Genomic DNA, 18444 nt, shown 5'->3' on the forward strand with positions numbered 1-18444 from the left:
CTGATGACTTCTGTTTAATGATGATCTGTTTCTTGTGTGGAAGTAGTCCATATAGATCAGAGGAAACATCTTGTTGACTGTGACATGGATCATGTACAGCTGGTAGTAAATACTAGGGCTTATGCTGAAGGTGCCATCGCAGTTGAAGGTGTTGGCTCTGGAAAGGTGTTGGAGGTTGTGATGAAGATGTCATCTTGTCATCAGCATGGAGGATGAAGTTTTTAAGGGCAAGTTCTGTGTGTGTTGATGTCTGATCGCTGTCTGGGAAGAGGTGGCAGATCTTTGGCTTGCGATCTGTAGAGGCTGGCCTGGGCACTGTAGAATGTCAGAGCAATGAGACCGAAAACACAAATGATTATTGTTAGTAATAAACATGATAAGTTTTTCTTGTATTGTTTTCAATATTCATATATCTTAAGCATGGGTCTAGTATCAGACTTAACCATATGTTTCATATTGGCAAGGAACTTGTCCACTGTGCTTTTGCTATGATTTGCCGGATGGTTGTGGATGTTTCAATATGTCGTAATAAGATCGTTGGCAGTTTTAATGGTTGCAGGCCAGTGTTGATGGTTGCAGGACACCATACTCAGCAATATTCCAGCTATATGGCAGCGGTTTGTAAATAATCGAGTCTAGACCAGACAATCCAGTGATCAACACCATGAGCATCAATCTACTCAATTGGGACACAATGAAATGTGTCAACCAAGTAAGACTAATCTTCCACTGCTCGGAACTCATAGGCGGTTGGCGTATTTCCTTGTAGATCTTGTTGTTGAAGGTGAAGAATAAGGTATCAAAGCAGCTTTGGTGTGGTGTGGGGTTTGGATCTTGTTGAGGCAGATGTCTAGGGCTTCTTGTCCATGACATCATAGCTGCCTGTGAGATCAGCTTCTTTTAGTAGGTTAACAAATGTGGAAGAATTGCTGATTTAGGATTTACCATCTTTGCCTAAGGGGGCTAAGAGGCAGGAAAGGAACTGGGAAGTATTTTGGCTTTGGGCGGGATTTGGGGATCTTGATTGTATCTCTGGCATATGGGGCTTGTGAATCGATGGCATTCAGGTGGTTGTAGGTGGTGTCATTTATCTCTCAGTAGTAGATACAATGATAGTCCGAGATCAAGTCCAACGAAAGCCTCTGCAAAGCCTTATTTCCCAAATAAGGCTTTGCTCGGACCCTTAGCTCTTGCTACCATTACCCCTACTCTTATAAAAATTAGTAAAATGTCCCCGGCAGCCACAATTCCCCAAGGGAGAAATAGAAATGTATTGCGCTTCCTCCCAAGGGAATTGTGTATCACATCACACAAAGTTGTGACGGCGGGATACGAACCCACATGTACAGCTTGCGCAGACTATACATAATGGGTTCGCACCACTCAACCGACTGAGCTACCGCGGACTTAGCTGAAGTAGGTCGGTTTTCATCTATGTCACGTTGACTGGTGGTAACACTGTGCCATACGGTACGATCAATAATTCTTCTCTTACAAACCCTCTCCCTGGCCCATCCCTCAAGTAGTACAAGTTAGGCTCGTCTGATTTCATGTCAACTTTATCTATGTTGTAAGTTTTGATTGACCATATTGGGTCAGTGGCTCGCTTACGACTATCACCCTCGTGTTCCCCAGGCTGGTATAGATACCTCACTAGGGCCCTATCTGGTATCTGTTTCTCCTTCCCACGCAATGGAGCAGCCGACTCTGCTGCTATTGATTTTAGTTTGATAGCGTCTGCCGGTTTCTTGCCGGTGAGACGGGTGACTTCATGGTTGATTGCCGACACCACCTTGGGTAACCTTGTGACCCATTCAGTCGATCGTTTTCCCGGGGTGGCTATCTCCCTCGCATACTGATGTCCGAATAAGCGCTCAGCCAAAGTTCTATTGAATCTCTCAACTATGGCTTGGCTGCGATGGGCTCCAGCCGTGCCACGCCTGACCTTTGTATCGTGTTTGGCTAGCAGTTGTGACACGGCACCCATGAACTCTCGCCCGGGATCAACTTGCAGCTCTGTTGGCCACGCCAGCGGACTGCGTTTGTATATGAGTTCGAATCCTCTGGCCACCTGGGTAGAATCTTTCGTGGTCAAGGGTTCGGCTTCCTTGTAGCGACTGGCTACATCCACTACGGTTAAGGCATACTTGTACCTCTTGTCGTGGGGTAGGAACAGTAGGTCTGCCTGGTGAACGCTATTAGGTATGTTAATCCCAACTTCCTTCTAGGTATGTAGCGTGGTGGTGACAAATAGATCTGCCACAGGGCTTGTTTTTCAAGCCACGCTTTGGCTTCCTCCGGGGGTACTCGCGCCATTTTAGCCAGCTTATCTACAGCGCTAGCTCCTTTCCAGTACCCACGCGGGCTATAGTAAATAGCCTCAAACTTTCTCTGGTTCCGTGACATGTCGTCCCGATATTTATATCTATGTTCTTGGTTCAATTTTCTCATGTCCGTACGCGTACGTGTTTATCCCATCAATAGCTATCCAACGCTTTAGTGTCCATAGGCGACAGGGGACGTCTTGTTTATAGTCAGTCCGTATATCTTATGACCATCACTTCTAAGTGTGTTCATTTTATGTCTAAAGGTACGGCTCTTGAACAGGGCTTCCTTGAATCTGGCGTGTTTGATGTGTTGTTTCACCACGTACTTCTTAACACACTTAGCCTTCCGGATCTCACCATTGTCGGCCTTCAGTATGGAATACATCTTAGGCCTCAAACCTATGTACTCGGCAATGGGCGTGCCAGCACACTCGTCCTTCATCTTACCTAAGACCTTTTTATTTACCGTGCTGTGTATGGCATGACCCTTGGGGTAGTCGCTGGTGTCGTACAAATCGAGGTGTTTTTTCATGTCATCGTACACGTCCTCGGTTCGAATCTCCATCAGCAGGGAATCCGTGTCAGTGTACAGCACTTCACACCTGTCGTCGTACTGTTTCTTAAGCTTGTTGTAGTAAAAGTCGTACATCAGGTGTTTGGATAAATCGAGGATGCTCATCCCCACCTAAACATGCCGGTTGAATTTTATGTGGCTTTTCTTCATGTGTAGGGCAACTAAGTCATCGGTGAATATCTTGCTGCGGTTGAATGCCGGACTTGCTATCAGTCTCCTTAGCTTGTCTTCCTCATTCGACCGAACCAGCTTCACGGTCACGCGTTTCCTAAGGTTCTCCATAGTCTTACCGAACACAGAGTTGTTCATGAGCTTGTAGAGGTTTTTCTCAAAGTCACTGGTGGCAAGCTTTCGGAGGTCTGTGTTCATTCTGATGTAAGGCTCCATCCAGGGGCTCTGGTTGAACACGAGCACCCTGTGTATTTTGGTCAGCCTCATACCCAACAACAGGTACAGCTGTAGGTTGCGATAGTGAACGATGTACTTGGTCTTATTCATTAAGTTAGGCACGAGTTTTTCAACATCTGCCACCCGCCCACCTAACAAGTTATGTTGGTACTCAGACATCCAGTCTGGGTTAACCCTCATACGTTCGGGGGCTAGGGGGTAGCTGTTGTGTGATGTGTGTAATGCCTTGGGGTATTCCAAGTCAACCTCGAGGATATAACCTTTATTCGAATCTGACGTGATGCTCATAACATCGACCTCGTGTGACGCCCATTCGAATGCCCCTGTGGGTAGATACTGGCTCATAGCCCAACCGTACAGGTTGTTGGCGTCGAGGTAGAGAATGTGATTGGTTGGCTTGCTTGGATCGTAACCCTTCACGTATTGATTATTTGCTTTCGCGTATCGCTTGGTTGCCATGGAGATCCCACCTCGCAAGCCTTTCTCAATGAATAGGTGCATGTCATAATCTGTAAGCAATTCCAACTTAACTCCAGTCTTTTTAAGCAAGGCATCCCACGACAGACCTGGGTTGGTGTAATACCATTACGCGGGTCGAGTTTATACTGCTTGAAACATGTCGCCTAAGCGTCTCAAACACGTCGGCTAACAGCAGTACATCTGTCCTCAAGTACAGGTCGTGATAGTCACCCAGATTCCTACAACCCAGTTTATTCCATAACGTTAATCGCGGCGCAGTAATCGCCGTCTTGGGATATTTCGAGTCTGTCAGATTGCTGTAAAATTCTCTGATGGGGGTAGTCTGGTCTCGCTAACTTGACCCAACTATCCATGTACTCATAAGGGTACACACCCTTCCTCATAAGCAGGGGTCTAGTCCGGCGTCTGTGTATCGATCGGTAATAGGGAAGGTATCATTGGCCTTGACCAGACTGTCGAGTGACGACAATAAGAATTGTACTGAATCTATGAACCTAAGGCCGTTTAAGCTGAAGGAGATGTATCTCTCCATGTTGTTGGGGATGCACGTTATATTACCATCGATTTTCGCGATGGCCTGCATGATCAAATGAGAGTCGTACCCTCTCAAGTTGTGAAAGACAACGGGGATGTTTATTATCTTAGGGTTGATTCTAAGCTTGAGGTTACACGCGCTGTGAGCGGTGCCTCTATACTTACCGGTTATGTGGCAGTGATCTCTCACCGAATCACCTTTAAGTGGTGAGTCACACACGTGACAGTTAGTGCTAGCCTGTCGGCTTGGGTCATACGCATGGGAGCAACTGTATACAGCGCATTCCTGATAATTTTTTCTTCCTCCTGCAAACACTTTAGAAACCTTTCAGCCGCGTCGGGACCCCTATACACTACCGGAGCTTTCGTTTCCCCGTCATAACGGACGACAATGTATCCAAACCCACAGGCTTCATGCTCCTGTGTTTTGAGTGTGAAGCTCTCACCTGTGGGTAGAGCATTGGGAGTATCAACAGGTTTAACCAAGGCTTCAAAGTCGGCGTATATGATATAAGGCACAGACATTTGGTTCTTGTGGTTGTCGAATTTTAGGATATTGTCACCTTCCTTAGGCATGTCGACTCGTATGGCCGTCTGCCCCACACCTTGGCAATCCTCCCGGTGGGATTCTAATAAATCAGCTCGGCTGAAACCATGCAGGCATCGCACACAAAAGTGTTTTTCCCAACGTGTTTCGACTGGTCGTGCAACAACCTGCTGAGATGTTTTATCCATGTGTAGTGATACTTTTCACCTCTTTGGATCATGAATATATTGATAACTTTGCGAGGGGGGCTTTGGGGTTCCCCCCAAGGGCTGACCCTGTGCACTATTGTTGTGTTACCTTCATGCCCAAAGACATTTATAGCTAGATTATTCTGTTTTTCTATTTTAGTTATCTGGGATATGGGGGTGGGTTCATCTATACCATCCCAGTTGAGCCCATTGTCTTGGGGATAACTAGAAGGCCTGTTCGAATTAGTGTCAGCTGGAAACAAGGCTGACCTGATAGCTAACCTAAAACAATCGTCTCCTCTATTCCTGACATTGACTATGGCCTGTTTTTTTCCTATAGTAGGGAGGCAAGTCTAGGTATGACCCACCTCTGAACGGCACGTAGTTAGCTATGTCTAGATAGACATTATCGATTTTATCTACAGCCCACCCGGACCCCAAGTGTGTGTAGCGTTCTAGGTATTCTCGTATCTGCTGAAAACTGGTATCGATTGATGTGTCTATGGTCTCTGTATGAGTGACGACTTGCTGTTTACCTTGGAAGTAAGGCTGAACGTACTCAGTGACCCCATTCCCTGTCTGCTTATCGAGCGACATTTTAACTGTGATCTGAAACTTGATACTTCCCAGACTGTTTAGTTCCTGGTTCACCTTATCAGCTATCAGAGGTTTGATATCTGTGATATCTATGTTCCTATCAACATGCATGCGCCAGCCTCTTAAATAATTACCTACAGCGCGCTCAGTGCGCACAAACTGTAGGTCAATAGCTCTATTCTGCCGTAATAGTTCTACAAGCTGTGGTTTCCTCATACGGGAATACCCACCTAAACCCAAATCACGTACCTCGGCTTTTAATTGTTTTACAGTGGGAGGTTTTGCTACGGGGGCATGTGATAACAATGCGACTAACCCGGCTCTCCCCAGGTTTGAATAACCCGTGAGCCCAAGCTGTTTTGCTTGAGCTTTTATTTGTTTTACCGTGGGAGGGGCTTCTAAACCTAGTAATCTCAACAATGCTGGTTTGGTCATTCGAGAATACCCGATCACACCTCTCTGTCTTGCGATATGCTTAAGCTCACGTATAGTAGTCATAGTTGCGTACACACCTAAGAGAATCAATGTCTAATTGGGCCGCCTTAAAGGTAAAAAATCAAGATACACCTTATCGATTATTCCCTCGACCCACCCGGAACATGCGCAGCATAGTAGGGTGTTTTGTATTACTTGCAACGAGTCGTCAACAAGTATATCTATCTCCCCATGCACATCTACTCGCCCCCCATCAAAGTAATTCCAAGTGTGTCCAGCCCATGGCACATCAAACCCTACTTTTACCATGATTGTAAACGAACACCCCTTATATAGTTCACTAATAATCATGGGTTTGAGGACACTAATATCTATACTTTCCCCCACATCCATCTGCCAGCTTCTCAGGCAACCTTCCCTGGGCTCGATTTCCACAAACATAGTTATACCTAGGTGTGCACAATGTCTAATTGGGGTCTATCCTAAGAAGTCGCCTACGTTCTTTTATGTAGGCCTTTTTATTCTCGTAGATGAGGTGATGTCTGACTACGTTCGCTCCGTGAGCTTTACATAGGCAGTAGTGCCCTTTAACCCCGATACCACACACAGAACACGTGTAATTAGGGCTTCCCATGTGGAAACAACAGTACCCCTCAGTCCTACATTTCTTACCACAGGGTTCTTTCTTCCCCATAAGTATGTATTCGCATCGGTATGGAGCAGGTCTCATGTTTAGCATACTTATATGAGTACTTAGTCTAATTGTTTTGCAGCCAACTTAGTCGCTGCTATACCCAGCGCTATGAAGATTAGTTCACGGTCCATTTGTCCCTTGGATGGTGTGTAGTACTGAGCGAGTGTGGGTTTATTGAGTGGTTCCAATCGTTTACCTGTTAATAAGAAGTATTCTCTCGCTGCGCCGTCGACATCGTGGAATGTTTGAATGGCATGGTTTTCACGCCTGAGTTGTTCGTTAATGTAATCGATCCTCTGGAGGCGTTTTTTACCGTACTCGGATTGTACTGTCTGTAATTTTTCAATAGCGAGGTCGTGCCGCTTTCTCTCTGCCTGTATTTCAGCGTGTGACTGACTCGTAGTTTTGAGAAGAGGAAATTACTCCCGGAAAATGCCAGGGCATTTACTAACGCACCACCGACCATCATAGCTATCGTGGCCATCCTATATTTATTTCATAATATCTTCAGGTATTATCCCTTGTTTTACTAGGATGTCTTTTGTAGCCATCGCCATACCAAGGTTCATTATGAGCATACCCATATCCTGCAGGTTGAAATCTAGCTTGATAGTCGGTTGTTTAAGCACCATTTTGGTCAACCGAGCGTACCCTACGGCTAGACTGGCAACCACGGTGGCGTGGTATGCGTCGTTGACGAACGTTTTCCCCTCAGACATTATGTATATGATATAAAAATATATATTTTATTGCATGATATGCGGGTTGACCTTTAATTGCGGGGGTGGAAGGTCTCCCTCCCCGGGATCCCTGTGTCGTGTATATAATCATGAGATAGCCACGGCAGCAGTTGCGCATACAGCCAACAATAGTCGAGACGGGTGAGTCACCTTGATAATTTTATGTTGGTTACACCACCGTTTTTTACCGGCAGCTACTCTCTTAGGATTCTTCTGCCTGGTGACTGTAGGGGTTTGGGTCTCCCCCAACCTTGGGTTCTCCTCCCTTGGGGGTTCTGAAGGGGTCTCCTCCCTGGGGGTTTCCCCCATCTCCTCCTGTGCAGCATCCATCTATACTATTGTTATTATTTTTCCTCTCAAATTGACAATGCTTTGCCGTGATAATCGCCGCCGTCACCGGGGCTAACAACATACCGTATTTGTGGTACAGATCGCAGCTAATAGGGCTCAAGGCATGTTCGATAAAAGGGTCTTTTTCGAGGTCTTCCCACAAGTAAAGTCGGCGCTCCGGGGGGATGGGAAGTAAGTATGACGCAATACCAGTGTATATCTGGGTCATAGCCGATCCTATTGTCTTTGTCATTTCTGCACCTAGTCTACCCTCGTATCTAGCGTACAGTTTATCGATTTCTTCGGCTGACATTTTGTGAATTTTATCTGGAGTGTACATCCCAAAGTAATGTTTGGCTTTGCCGCCAACAGCCAACGCCACCAGTTTCTCTCGCTTATCATCGTCCACCTGTGGTGATTGGGGTACCAAAAGTTGCTCTAGCAATTCCTCACACTCCATCTTATAATGTGATAAGTAAGTTTTAGTTTTAACAATATAATATACGATGTAGGCGAAACACAGAGAAATAAAGGTTAAGTTGCACACGATGAACAACTTCAAATACCATAGCTATAAGTGCTAAGTTTTACTTAGCATTGCTTAGCATTTGCTTAGCATTTGCTTAGCTTTACTTAGCATTGCTTAGCTAAAACACCCTATAGGCCACGGGTTGGTCGGTCTTGAGCACGAGCTTAGCGTGTTTAGTTTCAGCGAGCTGTTTCTTCACACGTTCCCGTTCTAATTTGCTCATCACATCGTTCTCTCTCAAACACTCCTCGAACGAATCCCTGTCCTTGCAGTGAAATAAGGCCACCCATCGTGTCTGCTCCCTTAGGTCTTTCAACACCGAGTTGAACTTCTGCGTCAGCACCCAGACGCTGTGATTTGTGTGTCAGCCGGAGAAGGCCAGGTACGATAGCATATCTCTCTTTTTTGTTATCTCGCGATTAGCGCTGCAGTCATCCAGTATGAACAGTGTAGACTCCCCTTTAAATTTCTCGTGAAGAGCTTTCAACCAGTCCTGCAAGCGTGTTCCCGGATCGACTCTGTGTACGTCTGGGTCCGTCATCACCCAAGGTCTTTCCGTGTACGTTTTCTTCATGCTCAGAGTAGGGCACATGATAACGATGTTGTCGAACACATCCATGTAGTACTCCTCCAACATATCCAACACGAAAGCGGTCTTCCCACAGCCAGTCTGCCCGCACACTATGGCGCAGTGTGGGTCATGTGGTAAATTAATAGATGGCTTGCACGAATCTCCCATTGTCTATATTAAGTTGCGCGTCCATAATAACGTACAGATATAATTTCAACTTGCCAGCGGGTTGAGCCTTCTTGGTAATCTGGATGGTTATCCCCTCACTACCGTTGTCTGCCGCTATGCAGTTTATCGTCATCCGTGGATCGCATGTCCAACCACAGCTGCGTGCTTGGTGGTCAGGTATTCACCGATTTACGCGGAGGATAGGTCCAGGTCTTTGGTTATGTATGGGTGTTGTTTGATGGCCGGTAGCTTTTTTATCTCATCCCACTGCTGGTATGCCCTCATACCATGACTGAACAGCTGGTTGGGCACGCCCTTGATGGTCACTTCCACCTTTTCAATCTCGGGGTTGAAAAACTTCTCGCTGTCCCTCCGGAACGGCTCGTAATACTCCACGGGGACGACAAGGATGCCTTTCATCGATCGCGCCGCACGCGTTCAGGTTGATATTCCACACAGTGTCGCTCTTATCCCGCCACGATAGATCTATGCCTCAGTATGCGATTGTTCAGGATGGCCACATTCCCCGAGTACTTACTTCGAACCTGCTTGGCTAGCTCCGGGCTAGTGACCATGTCGAACTCCAGAGAGATGTTGTCTATAGTGTAACTGGCCTCATCGCCGTTCGGCGACGCACTACTTTGCTGTAGTCGTTAAGCGTGAGCTTCGATATTCAAGCCTATCACCCAGCGGCCTGGTAAACGGCGGCGTGTTCCGTGGAGCAACTTCGAAGTCGAAGCCGCACGCAGAACCGGTTCCGTGCGCTTGAGCGATGGCCTTTTCACCGTCCGTGATCTTGTCTAACTGGTCTTGCGTGAAGCCGTATCCAATGCGCAACCGGGTCGATTTGCTGATGCCCTGGTACACATCATTGACGCGTTCTCCCTCGCTTTTCCAGAGGTCCCCGTAGCAGTGAAACACGTCGCTGTCGTCGATGCTCAGCACCTCGTTGCCGCTGATCTTGATGGTGGTTTTCTTGATGATGGCTCGACCTACGTTCCGCACTAGCTCGCGTTTGTGGTTGGTGGAGGTCAACGTGAGGTTGAACGCCAGTCGAACAGTGCCTGGTACAATGAGGTCATTCACGCCAAGGTTTGGAAATCTAACCAGCAGCGTTTGATTCTGGTCTATCTTGCTGGGATTGTTGGTGATGGTCACCGACTGACGCACGGCTTTGATACCTAGGGGCTCTCTCGATCTTCTGAAAGGATCTAGTTTTCTACCATACATTGTTATATAAATGAAATATATAAGTTTTAATACTAAATAATGGCTGAAGGCGGTCATGAAGACATACCTATGGATGATATGTGGGATGATAGTGCCCTGGCATTTGGGGAGGATGAAACCTCATTCTCGCAAGGCAACGAACTCGTGAAGCAGGCCGTCAGTGGGTTTTACGATGGTTTAAAAGGGGATAGAAATTACGTAGAGCCGTGGGGGCGAGACTATGCCAAGTTTACTGTAGATAAGAAGGGCACGCTGCGATTGAGGGCTCACCCGGAGATCGATCTCATGAATAAGCGCACGAGAGAACCGCTTGCCTTATCAACACTTGGCAGTCGCCATGGGGGTGACTTTATCCGTGATGAACTAGGCTTCGTAGATTACGGTGGTGCACGACCTAAAGCCCTTCCCATTCAAGATCTGCAAGACATCAGGGGCTTCTACATCGGATCAAGACATGACTGATAACATTGAAAAGCTCTTGGCCACCTACCACGACAAACCCTACCCGGTTCGATTTACCGCCGGGAACTACGGGGGCTTGACATGGCCATGCAAACCATTCGCGGACATCTCGTGAACAACACGGCCAAACTGGACGCGATAGACGACCACATCGCCCATGAAAAGGTCAAACTCGGTGAAACGGAGGACGAGTCTCTGAAAGCCACCATCGAGGAACGAATACGTAGTTTGGAAGAGGAAAGGAAGACCCGGCTGGAAACGGCATCGTCCTTCCGAGACCAGCTTCGATCCCAGGTCAGCCGTGCGCGGGAAACCGTTGATCGAGTCCTCTACCAGGACACCACTCTAGCTGACAGGATTCGGACCCTGTTCCGGGAGCAAGGGATCACCATCGCCAGCATTCTGACTGCATTGGGCTTCATCGTATCAACCCTGGTGGTGTCATTAACGCCTGCCGGCGGTACCCCCACACCCCCAAGTGGCGGCACACCACCAAGTGGTGGTAACTGGATAAAAAAACTAGGGGAAGCCCTGGCTAAACTAGCTGGTAAGGCCGCTGAAGCCCTGCCCGGTATCCTGGGTAGCATCGTCTCGTGTAGCTGAGCGCTCTTGCTAAAACTGCCACGTGGCTCAGTCAAAACCTGTGGGCAGCCATTGTCGCCGTGGCGGGTTTGGTGTACGTAGCGGCTAAGGAATTTTTAACCAAATGAGTCCCAAAGCTACCCCGCCAACCACCATAGCTGTTTTACGATCGATGTGCTGCTGAACGTGTGCAGGCTGGGGCTGTGGGGGTGTTGGTTGAACCCTAGGCTCCGGGGGTGGCGCCACTATACCCGTTTCACCGGTCGTGGGTGGTGGGACGTGGGGTATGTTGACATCGAGGTTGACACCCAACTTTTGGTCCCCCGTGGCTATGACTATTTCGTTGTTGTAGCCCACCACTTTTTTTACTCTCAGTTGCATATCACTCGGAGCCATGTACAACCCCACGTCGAACACGTAGTCGACTTTCGACCTGGCATATTCCAACACCTCTTGGTAGCGTTTGATGGCACTCGGGAGATCAACTGGAGCATTGATAGCATCCTCAACGTTGACAACGAACTGTTTCTGAGCGTCGTAAGCAGTCCCCTTACCGAGGATATTGGAACACGTTTGCGTCTGCGCACCTAACAGCGCCCACATCGCGTTCAATCGAAGTCGTTCAACCTGATTACCCCGCACGAGTGAACCCTCTCGGCGTGTCCAGCATGAACTTTTTCCAGTCATCCGCTGCCCCTGCTCGAACCTCCAGACTCGGTAATCCTTGCTGTCGCCGAATGCCATGTAACGGTCATCCCACTCGTTCGTTGTGAGGTGATGATAATGCCTTGTAATCCCATTCTTTCAACTTATCGCTGGCTTCCACGAGGGGCATGTTGTGAACGATGGGGATACCCAACCGATGGTTCGGTCTCGCAAACGCCAATCCGTCTTCGTGTTTAGTTCGAATTCGTTGCAAATACGTTCAGTAGAGCCCGTCTATCGTACTGGTTGTTTACTGGGTTCCACGCCTTTTCCTGTGGGAGCGGGAGCTGATCTCTTTGAGGATCGCCTGACCTGGTAGTACACGTGGAAGCGTGAACACAGACTGACTCAGTGGTCCACGCCGGTGTCGGTCAATGTCACACCACACCCCGTTGTAGCACACCACACGGCGAAGTTGAGTTGATTCTGCCAGAACTGCATTGGTTTGTTGAACCAAGCGTGAACTACCTTAGCGTTAGTCACCGAAAACTTATACTTATCAAACACATCTATGAACTGGGCGTCGAAATACAACCCGGCAGCGACCACGATCTTCATGTGGGGGAAATCTACGTTCAGTTTAGGGTAAAACACACCAGGGGAGTACATTTTAAAACTATTATATAATGAGTTTATATACTCTAACATGTACATAACACTTCCAGGAATAACTAGCGGTGAGGCCGTTCAGCTGACGCACACGATCGATAACACGTCGGGCCAAGTCGAAGTCGCACTGTGCGATATCACCTACCTGCCGCGATGGACTAACATAAACGCTTACAACAATAAACTGTTCGTAGGTGGCACTCGCAACCAGATAACTGACGGCTACTACAGTGTGTGTTCTCTAAGCGACAAGGTATTCAAACCCCTGGGAGCCAAACTCAAGATGAACGACTCAAACGGCACAGTGGTGTTAATCAACAACGGAAGAAACTCCTTGAGGCTCGGCCGACCATTGGCGAGGACACTCGGTATGCAGCCTGACGAGGTAAAACCAACAACTACCATCACAGGCACGAAGTTACCCGACCTAGTACCGTACCGAGAGCTGTGCATTCATCTCAGCCAGGTTAGCACAACTGACAACATTCAAGGGGGTCACCCTTCCACTATACTGAGCCGTACTGGTGAAAACGGAGAAATACAACGACGGTAGAACTGAGTCGTTTTCACCTCGGCAGTATAAGAGGTTAACTCAGGGCAACATCCCTGAGCTGATAATATCGGTGTTAGATATAAATCATAATCCCGTGAATATAGGATACCTTCAGCCGTAACGCTGCACATAAAATGACCAGCGACACGGTCCCGAATGAAGTTGAAAAATGCATCAATGTGGGGATCTCCGACCTCGGGACACACGCGGATTCGACGACCCCGGAGTAGATGGTAAATTGTATGCTTTGCAACTGAAAAACAGCATTTACAAACGCGTTGAAGTCCCCTCCAATGGTACTAGCAACCTAAGTGATATAGTAGATACCACAAGAGCGGTAGTCAACACTAAGTACACCCTAGTCACCACCGGGGATGATAAATGGATAATATACCCATCGTTCGGGGGCAAACTGTTCGACTTAACCGATGTTGAGAGCACTACCGTCGCCCGAAACAAGCCATATACGCTCGTCTTCACCGATGATGACAAGTGGGTGTTATTACCCGATAAAGTCGACTGGTTTCTCAATATTAGGCTCGGCTCCCCCTACGTGTTCACGGATAACAAAGACAACCACCTAAACAAAGTCGTGAACAACGGAACCCTGCTCGTGGCTTACGTCCCGACTCAGAGACGTAGCGTAGTCATCAGCCCACTCGCCAGTATGGCAGCCCACATGCTATCGGGTAAACCCGGGATGCAAAACGTGGTATTGCAGTTGGTGTCTGAATTCGAAGGTGTGGTCACCATCCTGGAGAGTCTACCAGCGAACTCAACACTGGTCATCCAAGTCTACCTAGGGGAACCTTCGCAGGATGATGTCGAAATCGTGAAGGGGGTCAAACTCCGGTTGGGGAAACAACATCAGTATTACGCTTTTAACGCGTTTGCGCTAATGGGTGGGGTGTCGACTCCAAAACCAGTCTGCAGGGTGTCACCGTGATAGTGGAAGACACTATATCACTAACCAAGATCTTCCTACCCGACAACATACACTTCATGGGGGTGAAGTGTACCCCTGAACTATTATCAGAAAACCAGTTGGAAATTATATCGTAATAGTATTATAGCAATGACTAGTCATCGTCCCAACGCTACGCTTAACGACCTTGGGGACACGGAGGGATTCGATCAACCTGGTGAGGAAGGTGGCTCATACGTCCTACACTTGAAAGACAACGTGTATAGGCGGGCGGCAATAGCCGATCATCTACCCAAACCCACACTCAGGGGCTTAGGAGACATAGAGGGATTCGATAATCGTGGTCATAACAACAACTCATACGTCCTATTATTTAAAAACGGTGTGTACATACGGCAGGACCTGGCAGTCTTAAAAGAACCCAAATGGGTGATCAACGTGACCACCACCGCACCTTATATTACACTAGACAAATATGGTTATGTCTCTGAAATTAGGAACAATGGTATCTTGATCACGTCTTTCATTCCAACTGGAAGGATGATAGTTTCTAACACCTCATATTGGCCTAGGGACACCCTGTTAATTTCATCCAGGCAGTCCCAGTTAATAGCCACCCACCATCATACCATAGTAGGGGTTAGGGCTATGGCCCCAGAATCCACACTCATCGTAGAAGTCGCTTACAAGGGTAAGTTTGATTCGAACGACTTTGACCCATCCCCAAACTTGCAACTTTTACCCGGTGTAACAATACGTTGGGTTGAAACCGACACACCAGATTTCTTCCCTTGCAGATTCGTTATACGATTGGGGGACTCCCAACAGGGATTACTACCCCCCATATTAAACTGCTTTGACTTTGAGATAGACCAGAAGTTACCTATTGACCCTTCCCGTATCTACACATACGAGAATCTAGGTTTTATAAGCCTCAGGTACGTTGACCAACTATTAACTGAAGCCCAATTAGAATATCTTTTGTAGTGTAGTTTATAGGATGGGGCTGTACCCAGTCGTAGAGGAAGTAGCAAAGACCCTGGAAACCGTAGACGGGTTCCGCTTGAGGCAGTTATGTGATGTAAAACACCAACTAGAACAAGACCGCGACACGCGGAAAGCACTATATAAGAAGTACCATAGTGCTTTCAATGCCGTGGACGGGGACTGATACTGCCCTTATAGCAACCAGCATGGGCCTAGGGGTGGCAGGTGCTGGGTTGTTAGCTACCATCGTGGCTGCACCTATAGTGCTAGGTCTCGAAATAACAGCTGGGGTGACAGGGGTGTTAGGGTTGGTGCTTAAATTTGCATCACGCAGACTGCATCGTAAGGCGTTGAAACACGATGAGATCAGGGTTCTGGCCGAAGCAAAGCTGAACACAGTAAGTGAGCGTATTTCCACGGCACTCACTGACAGTAAGTTCTCAGATGAGGAGTTTCGTTCAATCCTCTCTGAACTCACAAAATATGACAAAATGAAACAAGAGATTCGATCCAAGTCTCGTAAGTCTGCTATCAGCGAGGACGAGAAAAAAAAGTACATAGAACAGGGGATACAAAAAGCCCGGCAAGCCTTTATTACGAACACCAAAGAGATCATAGGCGATTCACATTAAACTGTTTCATCGAGGTCAACGTGACATATTGTCATAGCGGCACGTGGAGCTATACAACATAGATAAAGTGAACATGAAATCAGACGAACCTACCTTGTATTACTTGAGGTATGGGTCAGGCAGAGGACTATTGATCGTAGTGTTACCTCCTATCAACACGGCATAGTGTCACGTGATGCGTGGGGCGCGTGATCTACCCGTTAAATTGACCTACTTCAGCTAAGTCCGCTGTCACGTGATGTGTGGGTGCGCGTGATCTACCCGTTAAACTGACCTACTTCAGCTAAGTCCGCGGTAGCTCAGTCAGTTGAGTGGTGCGAACCCATTATGTATAGTCTGCGCAAGCTGTACATGTGGGTTCGTATCCCGCCGTCACAACTTTGTGTGATGTGATACACAATTCCCTTAGGAGGAAGCGCAATACATTTCTATTTCTCCCTTGGGGAATTGTGGCTGCCGGGGACATTTTACTAATTTTTATAAGAGTAGGGGTAATGGTAGCAAGAGCTAAGGGTCCGAGCAAAGCCTTATTTGGGAAATAAGGCTTTGCAGAGGCTTTTGTTGGACTTGATCTCGGACTATCATTGTATCTACTACTCTCTCTTCTCTGGTATAGGTCTTTGGTGAGTTTGTGCTGATGTGACGCTTTTGTTGCTTATTAAAGTTGATGACTGTGTTATTGTTGGTGATTCCTGGACAAACTTCCAAGACAACTTTGTGGACTGAACGTTGTAGCTGAGAGAGCTTGTTGGTGTGAATGGCCTTGATTTTTCTTGTTGAGATGGTGGCAACTGGAAAAATGGAGAGTGACTTCAAAATCTGAGTGCAATTTGTTTTTGGTACATAATTAAAAACATCCATTCAGTAGCACTGTGACTAGTTTGATCCATTCTGAGGATTTGGAATTCTCAAAATACTTTTGACAGTTTTGATATTTAGTTAGATGAGCATTATATGCATACTTGATAAAGAGTTATTGTGGGGTTCATTTTAACTGGTTTTTTTTATGCCAGTTGCCTTCCCAGTAGGTTAGCCTGCAGCAGTATTAGGGCTTGATTATGCCACCTACACTATACTACATCAGAGAAGCTGAATCATAAAGGTTTTTTTAGAGTATACACACTGAGAAAAAATTATATCTAGTCAGACAGATTGCAACAATGCACACTCACAAGGATTGACAAGAATGAAGTTCCTTTACTCAAAGACATAAACCAAACGAAAGCATATGCTGTAGACAGTTTAAAGTTGAATTCCTACAGCAAGACATATACCTTATTGATAAATATTCACAGGTTAACAGCTAAAACAATGACTCCAACCTTTGATCTTGTTTTGGGGACACATACGTGGTCATACAAAGTGAGAAAATACTATTTCTATATTTACATTAATTGTGGACATTGGAGTAGGAAACCTCTGTTTGCCTAAGCTGCTAGGTTTTAGCTTTTACACTAACATGAGTAATAGGACCACCATGATAAGATGTATTGTTTGGATGTTTTCAGTGTACATGATTTGGAGATGTGTGTTGTGGAGAAGCAAACTTTCCTTATTTACTCTTTTAATTGAGTTGTTACTATTTTGCCATGCTAAATTTGAACTCGCTCACTTTGATCTTCAGATGTGGTTGTAATACTGCCCATGATGCATTTAATTTATAATTTACTATCAGTTTTGTGGGTAACAAAAGCCTTATAAAAACCCATTGAAAGAAATTCGAAATGTTATGTTTTTATTTTTAGAACAATTTATGTACAAAGTAAATGAATAACATATCCATACTTTAATAAAGTAATTATCATCAAAATTTACATTCACTTTCTCTGTATTTTTTAGAGAAACAATATATGGATTAACGGTGTTTAATAGAGAACATTCATGTGTGTGAAATATCCATTATGTCAGAAAGTGCACGTTAAATCTCAAAATCATCATCATCATCATCAAGAACGTTGCATGCTTGTCTATTTCCATTTTAATTGTGCTTCACTCAAAATACAAACACCAATATACTTTGCTAAAACTGTTACTGTTTCACATGCAAGGTTCCAACTCCTGGAGATATGGTGGAATCTATTCAGTCAGCATTGAAGGACCATGACATAACACTGATCTTGGAACCAGGACGCTCTCTTGTTGGTAACACTGCAGTCTTAGCAACTACAGTTCTTGGAACCAAAGGAAACCACAGTAAACGGTAATTAAAGATAAACAGCTTGCTCTTGATAGCTGAACTTGGAAATATCAATGATAATGAAATGACAATTCAAATCTCCGAGTACTGGTATTCCAATGTATTTGCCATGTAAATTTTTATTTACAGTCTAGTACCATTGTCTCGATATTCATGGGACCAAGAAAAAATATCGAGTTTTCCGAACTTTGACATCTGACCAGGGCATACTATCGCATATCACTGTGAAAGAAAACAAAACGCTTCTCAGTATGTTTTGATTCGAAACTATAATCCGTTTTCAGTAGTGTTTAGTCGTAACAGTGAGTACTTCTTAATTAATCCTAATTAAATAACAAACAAGTGACACCTTCAACTCAATTAGTTAGCCCTAATTAGTTTACACTACCGCATCCCTTTGATTCATGCCGCACCGTGTGTAAACATGTGGAAACAACCTC

At 46.2% G+C, this 18444-nt stretch overlaps 1 protein-coding gene across 1 annotated transcript in view; it reads left to right on the top strand.

The window, feature by feature from the left end:
* The window catches only part of LOC124256291 (diaminopimelate decarboxylase 1, chloroplastic-like), a 261662-nt gene extending 243648 nt beyond the window's left edge, over positions 1 to 18014 (top strand). Inside the window, exon 6 of the mRNA XM_046690269.1 lies at positions 17856 to 18014. Coding sequence (XP_046546225.1) covers positions 17856 to 18011 — 156 coding nt within the window. The 3' untranslated portion in view covers positions 18012 to 18014. The remainder of the gene's footprint in view (positions 1 to 17855) is intronic.
* The last annotated feature ends 430 nt before the right edge of the window (positions 18015 to 18444 follow it).

This window comes from Haliotis rubra, unplaced genomic scaffold (genome assembly GCF_003918875.1).
Source record: "Haliotis rubra isolate DU_JTF1 unplaced genomic scaffold, ASM391887v1 Scf116, whole genome shotgun sequence".
In the NCBI taxonomy this organism is placed as follows: Eukaryota; Metazoa; Mollusca; class Gastropoda; order Lepetellida; family Haliotidae; genus Haliotis; species Haliotis rubra.